The sequence below is a fragment of the Drosophila yakuba genome, chromosome 3R, assembly GCF_016746365.2.
Source record: "Drosophila yakuba strain Tai18E2 chromosome 3R, Prin_Dyak_Tai18E2_2.1, whole genome shotgun sequence".
Lineage (NCBI taxonomy): Eukaryota > Metazoa > Arthropoda > Insecta > Diptera > Drosophilidae > Drosophila > Drosophila yakuba.
The window spans coordinates 13,907,931-13,925,057 of record NC_052530.2 but is presented as its reverse complement, the minus strand read 5'-3'; the positions used below and the strand labels follow the sequence as shown (position 1 = coordinate 13,925,057).

General features: G+C 42.9%; 3 protein-coding genes across 5 annotated transcripts; 2 read left to right on the top strand and 1 right to left on the bottom strand.

Annotated features, from left to right (window-relative positions):
• Positions 1-55: 55 nt before the first annotated feature.
• On the top strand, positions 56-2,402 carry LOC6536746 (kelch-like protein 18). Its single transcript, XM_002097282.3, has 4 exons — positions 56-255; positions 351-1,204; positions 1,267-1,525; positions 1,599-2,402. The coding sequence occupies exons 1-4, from the start codon at positions 124-126 to the stop codon at positions 2,079-2,081; spliced, it is 1,728 nt and encodes a 575-aa protein (XP_002097318.1). The 5' UTR covers positions 56-123; the 3' UTR covers positions 2,082-2,402.
• Positions 2,403-5,081: 2,679 nt separating this feature from the next.
• Positions 5,082-16,844, top strand: LOC6536744 (tachykinins). Of its 2 annotated transcripts, none has more exons than XM_002097280.4 (4): positions 5,082-5,237; positions 15,074-15,772; positions 15,919-16,129; positions 16,316-16,844. In XM_002097280.4, exons 2-4 carry the CDS (start codon positions 15,131-15,133, stop codon positions 16,327-16,329), a joined length of 867 nt encoding a protein of 288 aa, XP_002097316.1. In that variant the 5' UTR covers positions 5,082-5,237; positions 15,074-15,130; the 3' UTR covers positions 16,330-16,844. The 2 variants fall into 2 exon arrangements, with proteins under 2 accessions (XP_002097316.1, XP_015047931.1); XM_015192445.3 differs by having other exon boundaries at positions 15,895-16,129.
• On the bottom strand, positions 7,056-11,793 carry LOC6536745 (beta-galactosidase). Of its 2 annotated transcripts, none has more exons than XM_002097281.3 (5): positions 11,633-11,793; positions 9,140-9,361; positions 8,869-9,083; positions 8,377-8,794; positions 7,056-8,286 (listed from the first exon to the last, which is right to left on the bottom strand). In XM_002097281.3, exons 2-5 carry the CDS (start codon positions 9,358-9,360, stop codon positions 7,227-7,229), a joined length of 1,914 nt encoding a protein of 637 aa, XP_002097317.1. In that variant the 5' UTR covers position 9,361; positions 11,633-11,793; the 3' UTR covers positions 7,056-7,226. The 2 variants fall into 2 exon arrangements, with proteins under 2 accessions (XP_002097317.1, XP_039231376.1); XM_039375442.2 differs by having other exon boundaries at positions 11,652-11,718.
• Positions 16,845-17,127: the final 283 nt, after the last annotated feature.

Sequence of the window (17,127 nt, the reverse complement as noted above, 5' to 3'; positions counted from 1 at the left end):
TTTACCTATCAAATCGCGCTCAACTATCGATTACGGTATCGCTGGCCACTCACCACTAGCACTGCAGTGCAAACAACATTTGGCATCTCTACTGTTTATCATTTTTCTTCATCCGTTGAAGTGATGGATTTGAGTGATAATAGCCAACTGGAGGATCAGTACTTTGTTTACAAACATGATCAGCTATTCGGCGAGAGTTTTCCACTGTTCAAGGAGATCCGCAGGATGGGCAAGCTGTGCGATGTCACCCTAAAGGTTGGTGGTCAGTCAGGGGCAATCAATCACCCGCAGCTCAGAGATACGTTCATTATCTAGCGTCTAAATATAAAACGCCATCCGAATTATTGCAGGTTGAAGATCAGACCTTCTCCGCGCACCGCGTTGTGCTGGCCGCCACCATCCCGTACTTCTATGCGATGTTCACCAACAACATGGCAGAGAGCCGGATCAAGGAGATCACCATGAAGGAGAGCGCCATAGAGCCAAGTGCCCTGGAGAGTCTCATCAACTATGTTTACAGCGGCCAAGTGCGCATTGACAACCAGAATGTGCAGAGCCTGATGGTGGGCGCCAGCTTCCTGCAATTGTCCAACGTCCGGGACGCCTGTGCCAGTTTCCTGATCTCTCGCTTCCATCCGCACAATGTTCTGGGAATCCGCACCTTTGCCGACTCCATGATCTGCCGTCAGCTAATCGATGCTGCCGACAAGTACATTGATCAAAACTTTGCCAAAGTCTCGCAGTCGGAGGAGTTTCTCGCTCTGGACTGCGAACAACTGCTGGAGCTCATGCGCCGGGACGAACTCAACGTGCGCACCGAGGAGGTCATCTTCGAGGCCTGCATGAAGTGGGTCAAGTACTCAGAAGACAAGCGCTCTGAGCTGTTTCCCCAGGTCCTGGCTGCAGTGCGCTTGCCATTGCTCTCGCCGCAATTCCTGGCGGATCGTGTGGCACGCGAGGAGCTCATCCGATCCTCGCACCAATGTCGTGATCTCCTAGACGAGGCCAAGGACTTTCACCTCATGCCCGAACGCAGGGGTCTGCTGCAGAGTTTTCGCACGCGCCAGAGGTCCGGTGAGTTCTTTACTGGACAAATATACGCCGTGGGTGGACTGGCCAGCACCGGGGAATCTGTGAGCACGGTGGAGATTTACGATCCGCTCACCAAAAAATGGAAAATGGGCGAGCAAATGTCCATGATGAGGTGGGTGTGCGAGGAACGTTTATTTTTATTCTGTCCCATACTAATTGCGAAATTTTCGACAGATCTCGCGTGGGTGTGGCCGTTCTGAATGGCAAGCTGTACGCCTTTGGCGGATTCAATGGCACCGAACGTCTGTCCACCGTTGAGGTATACGACCCGCGCAAAAACAAGTGGTCCCAGGGCTGTGCCATGCTCTGCAAACGCAGCGCCGTGGGCGTGGCCGCATTGGATGACTGTATCTATGTGTGTGGCGGCTACGACGGCGTCACCTCGCTCAATACCGTTGAAGTTTACTATCCCAAGTCTAATACTTGGAAGACTGTGAGTCAATACATATTCAATTTTACCCAGAAGGGAACGAAAACTAATCCAACTTCTATTTCACTACCCGAAGGTTGCTCAAATGATGAAATATCGTTCAGCTGGTGGAGTTACCCAATTGAACGGCTACGTCTACGCTCTTGGCGGTCATGATGGGTTGTCTATATTCGATTCGGTGGAGCGGTACGACCAGAACGAAGATGTCTGGGTAAAGATGTCGCCCATGCTGAATCGTCGCTGTAGACTGGGCGTGGCCACGTTGAACGGCAAGATTTACGTGTGCGGCGGCTACTGTGGCAACTCATTCCTTCGATCCGTAGAATGCTACGACCCCCAGACGGACACCTGGAAGCTGGTGACACCCATGAATTGCAAGCGCTCGCGGGTGGCTTTGGCCGCCAACATGGGCAAACTGTGGGCCATCGGCGGCTATGATGGCGAGTCAAATTTGTCCACAGTCGAGGTGTACGATCCGGAGACCGATAAATGGACTTTCATGCCGCCCATGTGCGCACACAGTGGAGGCGTCGGTGCCGGAGTCATAAGGATCGAGTAACCCGCTGGGTTGGCCTGCCAAATCTGTTTCTCTAGCCACTCTCGTCTTAGGTAATTTATGCGAATTGAAGCGATATAGTGTAGCCTAGATATGATTGTTGAGTGTAACTAAGCTTTAGCGGCACCTCGTGCGGCCGCCTCGTGTGCAACTCAGCTCAGCTCCTCCAGCTCTATCAAAATTGATCATGTATTACTCACGGTTCTTTAGTGTTTGTCATTCCAGTTATGTAATTGTTTAGTTTCTACGCCTAGCCTTAAATACTCACTACAATTGTAATCCTCCAAATAAAAACATGTAAAATGCATGTTATGTGAAAATTTATGAATGCTTTGTCTATTGCTGCAAAACGGGTCAGTTAGTAAAAACTTAGGATGCTACTAATTATATATTTTGTAAAATATTTTGCGGCAATTTCAATGGAAATGGAAAATTACCGAATGACCTATCCTTACTATTCATTTTTGGACATCACCCTCGTCTTTTGCAAGCTTCAAATGGTTTAGAAGGTTATTAAAGTTCAGTAATTGGTTCACAGTAAAGGGACTGTCAACCTTTTGCACATCGTATAAATCAATTGTGTTTCGACGATCCATATGGGCGGCGGATACGTTTTATTTGCACAATAATAAATGGTTGACAAATAACAAAGCAATCTGAGCGACAAAAAAGGCGAATATGGCGAGGGCAGTGCCAAAAGTTGATGGTCACAAAACAGACTTTCGAGGTAATGCGATTGTTTATTGTCTACAAAACATTTGCCATTTTAATTGAAAGTGATTAAATATAATTATACAAATTTCAATGTATGAAAGAATAATTATATTAGTCAATGATAGTTTCCACTCTTATATGACCAAACTGTTTTTTAGTTGTTTTTTAAGACGGAGTTTATGTTTTTTTTATAAGAACATAGTTATGGTGATAAATTAATAAATAAAACTGCCTCTATTTGCTACATATTTTTTAGCGAACATATGTATATACCTCCCCTCGTTGAGTCTCAGTTGGACGTGGGGAGTATCTCTTCCCTTAATATTTGTAAACCTCCCACGCGCGGAATGCAATTTTAAATTCAATTTGCACCACCTGCTCAAAGTGCAGCGGCAACAGAACCAATTCGGAGCAACAGGTGGCCATAGAGGCAAACGAAACCGAAAACAAAATCAATTTGCCGTCTATCACTGACCCATAAAATGCCATAGGCAATGCAACGGGCCAATCAATCGCATACTTAACGTCCATATTCCGCAGTTATCAGCTGGTTCCGGTGATGGAGTGCTTATCTCAGATCCACAACGATCCGCTACAGTCCTGTTCCCAATTGTTAATTGCCAATGGCAATATATGTATGTTTGTATGTATGGCACGGCTATTTGCACAAGCGAAAGGGCTTTGGTGGCGGCGGCCTTATTTGATTTTGATAATCAAATCACAAATTGCTTGTCTATCGATGGGCAATTTTATTTTAATTAAATGCTAATTATGTTTATCAAATGGTTGGAGTAAATATTTGTTGCGTCACCGGGACAATTGGACAATTGGAGTCGCAGTGGGTGTTTACCATCGAAAACGAGTTCGTTTAGTTGGAAATGCTTCTAATTGTTTGGGGGTGAGGAATTGGCTATTTTTTGCCCCGAAATCTGTTGCAATTTAAATGCAAATTTTTCAGCGGGCTCTGTACACTGTAACTTTTACGACTCAATTGAGCGAAAAGGCGGAAGGCAGTCCTGCAAGAAGGATGCGCAGATAAGATGCCAGCAGGAAGCGGCGGCGGTGCTTCCACGTTTAATTTTAGACCGAAAAACTGGCAAACTTGCGTTGTAGTGGCTGCATGTTGCAACGAGCTGGCCCCCGGATGTGTGTGGCATCCACTTGGCCTTTCCGAGTGGCGTGTGAGGGGTGCGGGTGATGCGGGTGATCCGGGTGTTGTCTTATCTTAAATGCCGCGACCTCGGCTCAAGTGCATTGTTGACGGTCGCGACCCGTTGAAATCTGGCTGCAACTACTTTTCCGGCTCGGCTTGTGACGCATTTGAGACGAATCCGCTTGGCCGCCTTAAATTTGATTTATTTCAAAATGATTGAGCTGCGACTCATAAGTCAAAATGAGACACACATCTTAACGTAGCATTTATATCCATTGGATTGGGGTTCAATATGAAACTTAATAATAATAAGAATCAGAACAATGTTGGTTGAGTTTCCCTAAAAGGCTCATGAAGATCTTAAAACATTATTTTAAATTTAACTCTTTTCCATAAAATGTTCTCTATTTTCATTGCATATTTCGTTTGTAGCCAATAATGGTTTTGAATACCAGCTTACATTTTTTTAAACACCCAACATAGTTTAAAAAGGTCATTGTTTTGTTTGCTTTATAGGCGGCACATGGGAATAATTTTAATTACAAATTTTTTGGACAAACAGCCAGGGAAAAATCAACAAAGTGCATAATTTTTATTTGTCCATTTCGCAGGCGTAAGGTAAATCATAAATATTAAAATAAACCAAAAACAGCAACGAGTACGGTTACCAACTGAAATCGAAATTAATATTTCCTTCTACGCGGAACTTTCCCATTTGGCCAGTTTGGATGCCGTTGCTCCATTCTCATTTCGCTCCTCGTATCTCCAGCTCCTTTTGTGCGCTTTGCCTTTTTCGCATTTTGCCTACTTTTTGCATATGTTTTATTCACATATGCAAACAGAATTTCCGTTCAATTCAATTGCTCCGGCGAGGAGGCAATTTTTTATTCCACGCTCAAGTGGCGGCCGCATAAAAGAGCACACACACCGCATCGCCACACTCGCTCACTCACACACACAGTCACACCTCGTATCGCTTCAGATTCTATTCGACCAATTGTTGATATGCACGAGCACTCCCACACATACACACCGACACTCACACTCACACACACACACCAGCCGAGGCAGCTCGTGTTCCGCTGAACTTCGTGTCCTGCCGGTCGGGCTTCCTGTTTCGGCCTTATCCTTCTGCCTTCTGCCGCTTTTATAAAGGTCCGTTGTCGCTTCGATCTGTCGCTCAGTTGTTGCATACTTCTCGGCGCGTTCGGTACGCGAGCAGTTGGCATTGAAACAAACAGTCAGATAGAACTGAAAGTGAAAGATATTTCCAAAGCGAATTGGCTCTATTTGTAAGTGAACTTCTGCATTAACATTTCATTGGCTTGGTGCACTTTCTGCTCAATATTTAATATGATATTTAGTCATTTCATTTGGGCAGTGATTCCACCTAAACAAAATCATCTTCCAAATAGATAGAAACTTTGTAATCAACCGTGATAATTAGTGCGATCGTAGAGAATTTATTTTCTAAAATGTACAATTTATTGTAAGTTAGCATTAACATTTCTTTTAAAATAAATGGACATACAATTTATATTATTATGTCTTGAAGACAAATAGCACCTGGGATAATAATACATTTGTCAAAAATTGGCTGTAAAACAACACATTCAAAATTTTATGCTTCGGCTTGTTAAGAGTAATGTTTGAGCACTGTTATCAGGTTTTATTTCCTATTTGATCTCCGGGGTCTGCTTAATATCATCAACAAGTTTTTACGACAGCACATTTGTCCAGTCTCACCATTAAACTTCATGGGTGGCTTCCACCCAATTTAAGGAGAAGAAAACGAGATGTTTTCACGTAATCCTGACAAATTCAGCACATTAAAACTGCAGATTTTAAAGGATAGGGTGTTTAGAAATAAAATGTGTTAACTCAGTAATAATTAATGTGTTAACTGGCCTTATTAGCTGGCAAGAAACTTCTGACAATTGCGTGATGAAAGAAGCTAGTGGACCAGGTTCGTCAGAAATTCGGAGTCAAGTTGGTTGTGTTTTTACATATTTGGGTCCAGCGGGAGCAGGAACATTGTTTATGGAGGATGGCCGTCATCAATTGACAGCCGGCGGCCAAAGCTAATAAAAAGCAACATCAATGCAGGGCACCAGATTCCGGGATTGAGATTGGGATGGCGATGGCACACATCCGGTGGCAGCACGCAATGCCATCCCATTTGGGAAGCACTCTTCCAAAAAGCCACTATGCACGAACTGGGTGGCCACGGGTGACATGAGGCGGCGCTTTAAAACTGCCCCTGGGTCTTAACTTGTTTTATGTCAACTTGGACAACGAGAACAGGGCAATTACAGCATGTGTAGCCAGCAAAAAAATACACAAATACTTGAGCTGCAGCTGCGCCTAAAAGGAAGATCCTTTAAAGTGTAAGCCAGTGCATGGGAATGTGTGTGAGCCAGGACTAATTAACCCGGCCAACAACTGTAGCTGCCGCACTCATTACGGCAACAAGAGATGGTCAAGTAGGGAGTCATTCTCCGGGCCAGGAGCACTCCGTGTAATGTAAACGTGGCCAGGTACACAATTTGTGTAAATATTTCATTACAGTTCGAGGACAGTTTGGGAAAACTGAAGGGCGATGAAACTATTAGCTCATTAACTAAGCATAAATATTAATAGAGAAAAGTATATAGAGTGCGAGAAACTAAACAACAGAATTTCGAAATGTGTGAACATCTTTCTATAAACAATTTTAAGAATCCAAACAGTCTTAGTTCCTGTAAATAAAATATAGTTCACTGGAAAACGCCATCCTGAAATATCACAAAACTCTAAAACATGTACACATTTCAAAATCAACAGCAGTAATATAACATGTCTTAAGAAACCCAAATGCCAGCGGGAACAAATGGAGTGAGATTGTCATAAAAAACTTTTGGGAGCCTAAAAAATCAACGAACCAAGACGCGACTCACTTTTCGACTCGCCTTTGACTTACGGGCTCATCATCAGCGCATTTCTGTGGATTTCAATTTCAATCATTAGGGATTAATTTGGCCAAGGCACAAAGGTCACACATGGCAGGCCTGTCACTCCACCACCTCCAACCCCACCATGGCCATGCCATGCCCCCACAGCTTTAATGAGTCTTTTACAAAAGGGATAACGAGGCAGACAGGACGCGTCCGTCTCGGAGTTGCTTTAATGTCTCGCAAAGAACTTAAACCGCATAAATTTACATCTAGATCTACATAAACGGATGATGCATGATGTATGGCTACAGCGATGGATGCAAGTCGCACAGGTGCTTGGGCCGACGACTAAACGGTTCTCGCGTTCAGGATGGGGTTGTCCCGGAAGTGCAGCTCCTGTGAGGTGGGTGTCTGCTGGTACTCCACCACCACCAGTTGGTTTGAGCCCACCTTGAGCACGGGTGCCGGAACATACAGGGTGACTTGAGGTCCCACCAGTGGCCAGTACCTGCCGAGATTTTCGCCGTTTAGGAAGACAATGCCCTTGCCCCAGCCGGACATGTCCAGATAGGTGTCCGCCAGTTCCGACTTCTTCTGGATGTCCAGTTGTCCGTGGTAGATGGCGGGACCAGTGCGCAGCATTGTGCGCAGGTTCTTCAGCTCCTGGAAGCCCTGACGAACTGCCTCATCCGACTGCGAAATCAGCTGCTCCAGGCTGTCGTAAGACTCGAGAGGGAATTGGGTCATGTTCCAGTTGCTCAGCACCTGCTTGTCCAGTCGCACATCCCGCAGAATGCCCTTAAAGTCGTTCAGCTGACGACCGTAGTTGATGCGACCCTGGTTCTCAACGATGATCTGCAGTCTCCGTCCGGCACTTGCACTAATGGGCAATTCGAATACGGGTGTCTCCCTGGCCAAAATACCCACAAACTCTCCATCCACATAAACGTAACCTCGATCCGCGAGGCCGGGTACGCTCAGGATGCTGGGATCCCGTTGGAAACTGGGCAACCAGGTCTCGTAGAGCACCAGGCCGGAATACTGTCCCAAAGCCTCGAAGCTCTTCGGCTTGGCGGACTGCACAAAGCCAGTGGAGAGACGAGTTCGCGCCTCCGGCGAAAGCAGACTACAGCAGGTGGTCAGACGCACAGTTCCGTAGGATCGCTTGGGAACGGGTCCGGGCACGGGTTGCTTTGGTAGCGGGAGATAGCGACCAGTGATACGTCGCAGGGCCTGGTATTTGGAAGTGGGATCCCCCGCCTCCGTCATGGGTGCATCGTAATCGTAGCTGGTGATGTCCGCCATGTAGTTTCCGGGTCCAATCTCATTGGCTCCAGCTGTAAATCCGAAATTAGTGCCGCCGTAGAACATGTAGAAGTTTACGCTAGCACCATGATCCAGCATGTTTCTGGAAGGCAAATCATAATTATTTCATTATTTCTCTAGATAACAACTGCATGTATTTGTAATTATTGTTGCAAACTAATGTGAAACTTACATGAAAGTGGAAGTAATCGATTGGGTGCTGACATTGGCCATCGGCTCCGTCCAGTGGGTTAGCCAGCCGGGATAGTATTCCGCATTGACCAGCGGACCCTTCGGCTGGTACCTTCTAAGCTTGGCCCAAATGGGCTTGAGATCGTTCGTGGCTCCAAAGTCCATGGTCGCTAGGACGCCCTGGATTTTTCCACAGCGCAGCACACTGGGTCCATCGTTGGTGAAGAGCACCGCGTGACCTTTGACATGACTCTCGGTCTCATCGCGAAGCCAATTCCGATAGTTGAGATCGCAGGCATAGAAGGAGCCATACTCGTTCTCCACCTGAACCATGATAATTGGCCCGCCATTTCCATACAGATATTTGTTCACCTTGGCAAAAAGTTGGGTATACCAAATGCGAACTTCGCTAAGATAATCTGGGACATAAAGGGAATTCAGCAGTTAAACATATGAAATATTTAAAACTAACAAAAGCGGAAGCAATACTTACTGACATCTGCTGTCCGGAGTTGAATGCCAGGATACTTATTGAGTAGCCAGTAGGGAAAGCCGCCCATGTCACGCTCCGCACAAATATACGGACCCGGACGGAGGATGACCAGCAGATCCTCGCCCACGGCCAGGCGTATGAAGTGCTCTAGATCGGCAATGCCACTCCAGGCATAAACGCCATCCCGTGGATTGTGCAACGACCACTCCACATAGCTTTTAGTTAATTGAAACATGACTATCGAACCATTAAAACCCTAGAAGTAACTCACGTTGTCACTGCATTCAGACCCGCGGCTCTCATTGTCCTCAGGTGCCTCTGCCAGGTGGCTGGATGAGCACGGAAGTAGTGGAAGGAGCCGGCAATAAATCGGAATGGTTCTCCATCCTTTAGGAACTGATCGTTCTCGTAGTCCACTACGAAAGTGCGATTCGCTGAAACAGCTCCCAGCAGCGGAAGTAGACCCACCAGGACCACCGCACTAAGCTTCATTCTAAAGGATTACAGGGATTTTTAAATCAATCAAGGTTCTAGGAATCAAGACATTGCATAGCAATTATTATTATAGAAAAGAAAATAACTAGTTTTATTAGTACAAAAAAGTAACCTTTTCAGTCGCGATAAAAAGCAGTGGCAAAAATATATGACATGCTGTGATAATATTATTCGCAAAAAAACAGCAAATCGATTTTCGTCCCAATTTCAATATTTACGATTAGTATTTTCGGAATAACTTGGCTAAAAATGGTCAGAAAGCTAAAAGAATAACACTTTTTTACTCCTAATTACCAATACTAACCAATCAAATCACTTATTAATCGACTTTGTTAAAATAATTTTTGCCCAAATCATCATCAATAACATCATCAAAATTTGCAAAAAATTTGAAAAAAATAGAATCTCCATCTTTAATTACTTAACGAGGTATCCCATTTCATATTTGGACCAATATTTCGAATGCTGTAATCAAAATACTGATAATAATATTCGCAAAAAACAGGAAATCGATTTTTGGCAAAATATTAATATTTACGATTGCTATTTTTGGTATAACTTGGCTTAAAAAGGACAAAAATAATTATATATTTTTACACCTAATTAGCAATACTAACTAACTATATCACTTTTTGACCGACATTGTTAAAATGATTTTTGGCCAAATTTTCGTACCGTTTTTTGTTACCCCTTTATTAAAAAATTAAAATTTGCAAGAAATGAGAAAAAAATATGACCAACGTAAAAGTAATTGAAAATGACAAAAAGGTCCACCGCAAAATGATTGACTATTAATAGTTTATCTTATCTATATATATGTCCCATATTTAGCATTTTTTGATAGATTATTGAATTTCTTTAAGTCCAGCCAACGTTTATCTTCCGGATAGTCTAAAGACGCAACCCGTTCCGCTTCCTAGTGAATCAATCTAAATCAGCGCAGTTGAGTTCATCGCAGTGCAAAGCGTGTCTCGTTTCAGCTGAAATGTTTCAATTGAAGTTCACGGCTCAATTGCTTAGTGACAACAAAACGATAAAATCTTTTGTTTGTTTTGCTTATGAATTGTTTGAAATTAATTCCATTTACTCAATTCCATTTACCCCCCTGAACTTCTTGGCTTTCTGGTTTCCCTCTGCTGTTTCACATTTCCTTTGGGTCTCATTAATTAATGCAAGCTCAGCCTAAGTCAATTATTTAATCTGGCTTCTTCGCGCAGAGTAGTGTTTCACATAAAACTTTTTTTTCCACAGCAGCTGTTCCACAATAATAATGGATTGTTATTTCTGTATTCGGACACTTTGTTATGAATTCATTCTTATCGGCACAATTTGTTGCTCTTCACTTTCTTCGTTTTATGCGATTTGACAAGTGTATGCTACGTGTGTTTGTGTTCTATTTTATTTTTAATTCTCGACGCGGATTATTTTGATTTCGCTGAACTATGAATATTGTTCAAGGCATTATTACGTTTATAAAAAATCATTTCTGTGATTCATTGTCCTCTGAGGCTTGTCGCCACCAGTTTATAAATTTTTTTCCGCTTGAAAGACTTTATAAATTCATATTATGATTCATTTAGCCATTTTAAAGTGCTATAATTGACCAATTTTGGCAGGAGGTTATTTGATTTAATGTTTGCCCCAATGAACTTAGAATGTTCTACAGCGAATCAATATAAAATCCATTAGTTTAGGGAATCTTTGCTGTTTGCCCAACACAAATACTGAATTCAGCAGCTTAAATTGTGAAAAGCCAGTTTCATACATGCTTTATTGACATGAAATAAACAGTTTAATTGAATTAATATGAATATTTAAAATACATAAATGCTTACACTCGATTGTGATTCCCTGACTCTTATCACTAAATGACTCTTAAACCGATAAGGAAAATTCCCCTCTAACCAAATGATCTGTGAATTAGCCTGTAATAAATACAATCCATCAAAAACTCCCCGTACATGGGTACCTAAACTACGAATTCGAATATATTCAGCTTTGCCCAAGGGAAAATCAGAACGGGAAACCAAACGTGAGCTCAAGCCCAGTAAATTTTAGGCATCTGACCTAAATAGATTATTTTGCATGCCAGTTACCGACTTTACAAGCTGGATCCCCACTGCGTGTGCCGCTTCACTTTACTGGCAATTAGACGAGAAAGTTGTCGATCGCCCCTTTTTTCTTTCGAAAGGAATCCAGGTGTTTTTTTTTTATTCTTTGAAAAAATAAAGCCAGCCAAACTATCTCCAATTATTCATGTGACACTCACCTCGCTGATTGCAGCTCACCCAGTGAAAGAAGTATTTGACTTATGTGTTGAATTAGAGCACAGACAAAACAAAAACACAGAATGCGATCGTGATGGGTGCAATTACTCGGTGGAAAGTGCGCCAACTGTTCCGCTTCAAATCCAAATTCAAACTGATCGTGCGGTGACCAGAAACCGCGATTAAGTGCAGAACAGAACGAAGACGCGGCTGGCAACATGAGGCTAGCGCAATTGCAGCCAGCGGCAACATTGTTGGGCAACATTTGGTGGAACAATGGAGCACACAGAATAACTAAAGAAATCAAAACAAAACGAAAGCGTTTTCTTAATAACGAACAAAATCACTGCACATGATCTCCATTTACATGAAGATAATTATACAGATTCAAAATAACTTGCCATATGTGGGTCTATCAAAATATTTATTCTTTTTATTTGGGAATATATTAAGTAAAAATAAACTGTCTAAAAAAATATACATTAAAAGGACTTATAGTCATAAAAAAAGTGTTATAATGATACAACCCATATGTTAAAACCCTTGGGGATGGGCTTCACATGAAATGATCCCTGACTTTTAACCTACAATATTGATGCTGCCCCTCTATGTGTCGATTGAGTGCCGTTTAATATTCCGTGCCCCTGGAGCAGGTTCAAGTCGTTTTCCTAAAAAATTAATGTAAATTTATTTAAAATCCACACGCATGCCGGTGGAAATTCGGAATTGGGCTGCAGCTGCTAGTAGGAAAAAAAGGAGTCGATTTCAAATTATGGTCACGCCTCATTTTTTATGCATTAACTGTGTGTATTTGCTTTGGCCTGAACTCTGGCCTCCTTTTCGCATGCAAAATAGGGTGACATGGAAATGCAGCCGCGGGCAATTGGCCGAAAAGTGAGTTTTCCATGTTGTTTTATTATTAATATCATACATTTCTGCTGCCCCTCTTTGATTGCGTCCGTCTGTTGTTGGGTCACATTGCGTAGTCCTTTCTTACAACTGGGCTAATGGGCCCATATTACCCACCCACGAAAAAAAATGAACACACACACACGCAAAGCAAAGGCCAAGCACACAATGTGTTGGCCAACATGTAAATCTAGACGTAGGACGACTTGGCACGTCTTTAATCTCGCACGCCTGTCGGCAGTTTAAAGTGTCCTTTGGGATGCACACACACCCCGAGGCTCACACACACACACACTCGCACGTTCTGGGACAGAGAGTGTCCTACATAGACAATTAGACAACAGACATGGCCAAGTTAACAGCTTATCCGCATTAAGGCGGCGGTGGGAGTTGAGTTTTCCTGGTGCTGCTCCATTGTCCAACTGCCGCCTGTCAGCCCGATGTCCTAGCGTCCTCACGTCCCTATGTCCTCGTGTCCTGCCAGGACGTGGCTTGACGGGCCGGGCCAGGTAGCCCGAAAACCGGAAGTTCGCCACATTTGCACACTGTTAATTTTGCAGCAGCAAACTGTGTTGAATTAGTTGGGCACAGTGCACGGTGGGATGAGATGGCTAATTACGGGGTATCAGTTTGTCAAAAATAATTTCAATAGAAAAAAAATCGAGAATAATAACAGCAATACAATTTAATTATAACCTGCCTAATCAAATTTTTTCGTTCCATATAGAAATTAATTTGATAGGATTTTCATGTCTAAGCAACTATTTTTTCAGGCTGCCAGGTTGTAATTGAAAAATGAAATCTGGCACTTATGCCCACCGTTAGTTTAAAGTACAACCGGCATGTTCTGATGCTTTGACATTTGAGGACCTCTCCTCTAGTCCCAAATATTCCATTTTTACCCTTAGAAAAACATAAACTTTAGGGCCTTTTAGCACTTTGGCTCCAATCCAACTCCAAGCAAACAGAGGCGTCGTTATAATAACAGCGATGAGTCCAAAGTACCTAACAACCTGTTGATTGTGGCAGACTCGACATCAATTGAATTCAAATGCATTTCGCTAAGTTCAATTGAATTGCTTCTGCACTTTTCAGCCCCAAGCTGCAATGTTTGCTTGTTTGCGGTTGTCGCCGCCGGTGGCAATCAATTGAATTACATGTTTGTTGTTTCCTGTGCGCATCGCATCGTTAGACGTCGCCACAGTTTTTACATCTATTGCTCCTGTTGCAGCTGCCACTGCGACACCATTTCCCCCTTTCCCCCCCCTGGTTTTAGCCATCAGGACGGGGGTTTATTTGCATGGCAATTTTACTTTACCAGGCGTGGCATAATCATGCGTGGCGTCAACTCGTTAGAGATACTCGCACTTGGGATGTTGCACTCGAAACTACGAAAAAATCTAGTTGTAAAAAGGCAGGAAAAAAAGGTTTTTGAAATAGAATTGTTATACGATCTATATATGTAAATATTGGTATTATATTTAATCTTAAGTTTATTATAAGCAAAATCACTGTCGACATCAATATAGTTGAATCATTTTTGAAACTTAAATGAATAAATGGTTTTTATATTGAATAAATCTAAATTCATTACTGACTGCACATAAATATTTATAATAGTATTATAATAGCATAGATTTACAAAGCTGTAGCTTTAAATCCTAATACATTTATGTGTCGATAAGGTGTATGCGATTTTCATTCTTGAGTGTACCCCGCCCCTTCGTCCTGGGTGTTTGCACTTGGGACTAAAGTTGCAGCATCAGCCGCCGTTGCACTTGCACTCGATTGCATCTTGCCTAAAGGCCAGCACTCATGAGCATCCAAATGTGTTTGGTTATTTCCGCAGAAACTTGCGCCACTAAAAATAGCGGATTGCAGTGGTTACGATCTATCGTAATTGAATTTTAATATATTTTTCCCTGTTAAAAATCCGATCTATCCTATCTATTTAATATTTTTTTATGTTACATAGCTTGTATTAATTTTTTTTATATACTATGTTGCATGAATGTGTGCTGGAAAGCATTCTATTTCCCCCAAGCTCCTTAACCTGCTGAACACCCGCCTCTAATCCCAGAACACGAATGCAAAAAGGTCAAGTAGACGCCGCCGCGGGGAATTTGCGAGTCTAAGTGCACTAAAGCAAGTATATGCGAAAAGCAAAACAAAAAAAAAGAAGGAAAATCAAAACAAACAGAGCAGGAAATGAAATGGAAAACATTTTTAAAGGGTTACTCTTCATACGGCTTTTCTTTTTAATACCTCTAGTAATTATTTTAATTGTATACGGGAGTGAGAATATAATACTAAGTATTTATAAACAGATATGCAGCTAAACTCATTCACATTTTTAGAAAGCAAATGAGAGGCAAATTTCGAAACATAGGATGGTGATTATATTTAAAAATCTAATTTCAATTTAAAATTTATCCACATTTGCATGTGATATTATGTAATAATATATCTATATATTTTTTTGTAATAAACATAATAATAAGTGCATCCGAGTAAATCATAGATTTTTTCCCAAGTCCGCTTTTCCAGCAGCGCATCCAATTTCACGCCCGCCTAAAAGCTCGCCACGTCCAATGCGCCCTCTGAGCGGTTTGCTAGCGGTGACGCTGCTGCTGCTGCTCCTGCTGACGGCACCGTCGAGTGCGGCGGACACGGAGACGGAGGTCTCCGGCAGCCCACTGACGCCGGGAGCCGATGAGACGCGCAGGGTGGTGAAGCGGGCGCCCACGTCCAGCTTCATTGGGATGCGTGGCAAGAAGGACGAAGAGCGCGACACCTCGGAGGGCAACTGGCTGGGTAACTCGGGGCCCGATCCGCTGGATTACGCCGACGAGGAGGCGGACAGCAGCTACTCCGAGAACGGGCGGCGACTGAAGAAGGCACCGCTTGCCTTTGTGGGCATGCGAGGCAAGAAGTTCATCCCGATCAACACCCGCCTCTCCGAGGTGCTGCAGAGCCTGGAGGAGGAGCGGCTGCGGGAGAGCCTGCTGCAGGACTACTTCGACCGCTTGGGCTCGGCGGTGGGCAAGAGGGCGCCCACAGGATTCACGGGCATGCGAGGCAAGCGGCCCGCTCTGCTGGCCGGCGACGATGATGCGGATGCGGACGAGGCCACCGAGCTGCACGAGAAGCGGGCGCCGGTCAACTCGTTTGTGGGGATGCGCGGCAAGAAGGACGTCTCCCACCAGCACTACAAGCGGGCAGCTCTCTCCGATGTAAGTGGACTTGCCAAGCAGTTGGTGGCACGTACAGTGGTCTCTCTTGATGAATAACACATAAAAGAGACCATTGAGATGCGTAATATAGTCATTCTATGTGAAGCTCTAATCGACCCCAGTTCTGGCACACTTTCTTTAAAAAGTCCTATGACTTAAGGGGAAAGCAGCAGCGTTTCGCGGACTTCAACAGCAAGTTTGTGGCGGTGCGTGGCAAGAAGAGCGATCTGGAGGGAAACGGCATCGGAACTGGCATTGGGGAGGATCATGAGCAATCTCTGGTTCATCCATGGCTCTACCTCTGGGGAGAGAAGCGGGCGCCCAACGGATTCCTGGGAATGCGAGGCAAACGACCAGGTAATTCGAGCTCTTTCAACCAAAATCAATAGGTGAAAAGATATCTCAAACCTAAACTGGCTATTGCTCGCTGAGTCAAGTATTCAATTAATACATTTATTATTTATTGATCGTCAACCGGGGAAGCCCACCTATATACTCCATTAATTATGGATTTCGATTATTTTTCTCCCCCCATCCACACAGCACTTTTCGAGTAGGCGGTGTTGAGCGATTTGAATGATATCGATGGAAGTTCCTCTTAGAGCTACAAAACTAGAAAATGCGAAAATAGATGGACGCAGGGGACCGGGAGAGCAGATTTGGAAACAGAATGGATCACAAGAGTGTTTCAAATAATCACTGGGCTGGAGATTATTTCAAACACGGACACACAAAATTTCAGCTTATTGTATAACGAGACTTGCAAATAATTTATTGTGAATTTATTTGAAATCGAATGATGCTTCAAAGATTGTGTGGGTGCAATTGTACTATTTGCATATCTAAGTGTAAACTTTTAATCAAAATTACGATGAACATTTAACTAGAAGACGTTTAACTGCACAAGATAAACTGAAAAATGGGAAAGTATTTATTAATTTAAAAAAAATATATTTAAAGATACATTTCAGTTGTGGTACATCTACGTATACAAGATATACATATATACACCTACATTAATAGCACAAATAAATATTGTAAATAATGAATAAATATTTATTTCAGAAACTGATGTAAACGATTTTTACAGGGGTGTCAACTTAATGGGCGTTTCAACTTACTCAGGTTGACTTCCATATACATACATATATATATTTAGGAATATCATCATTTGATATTGACTGAAATCAAACAATGAGCAATTAAATACAAGAAAACATTAAAAAGTCTTCTCACAGTTCCGAGAAATTCAATTTCAACTACACATGTAGCTACAAGCTGACATCTTGTTTAAACAAAACAATAAAAAGCGATCGGAACAGTTTCAAAATATGAGGAAACTCCTAATAAGGCGG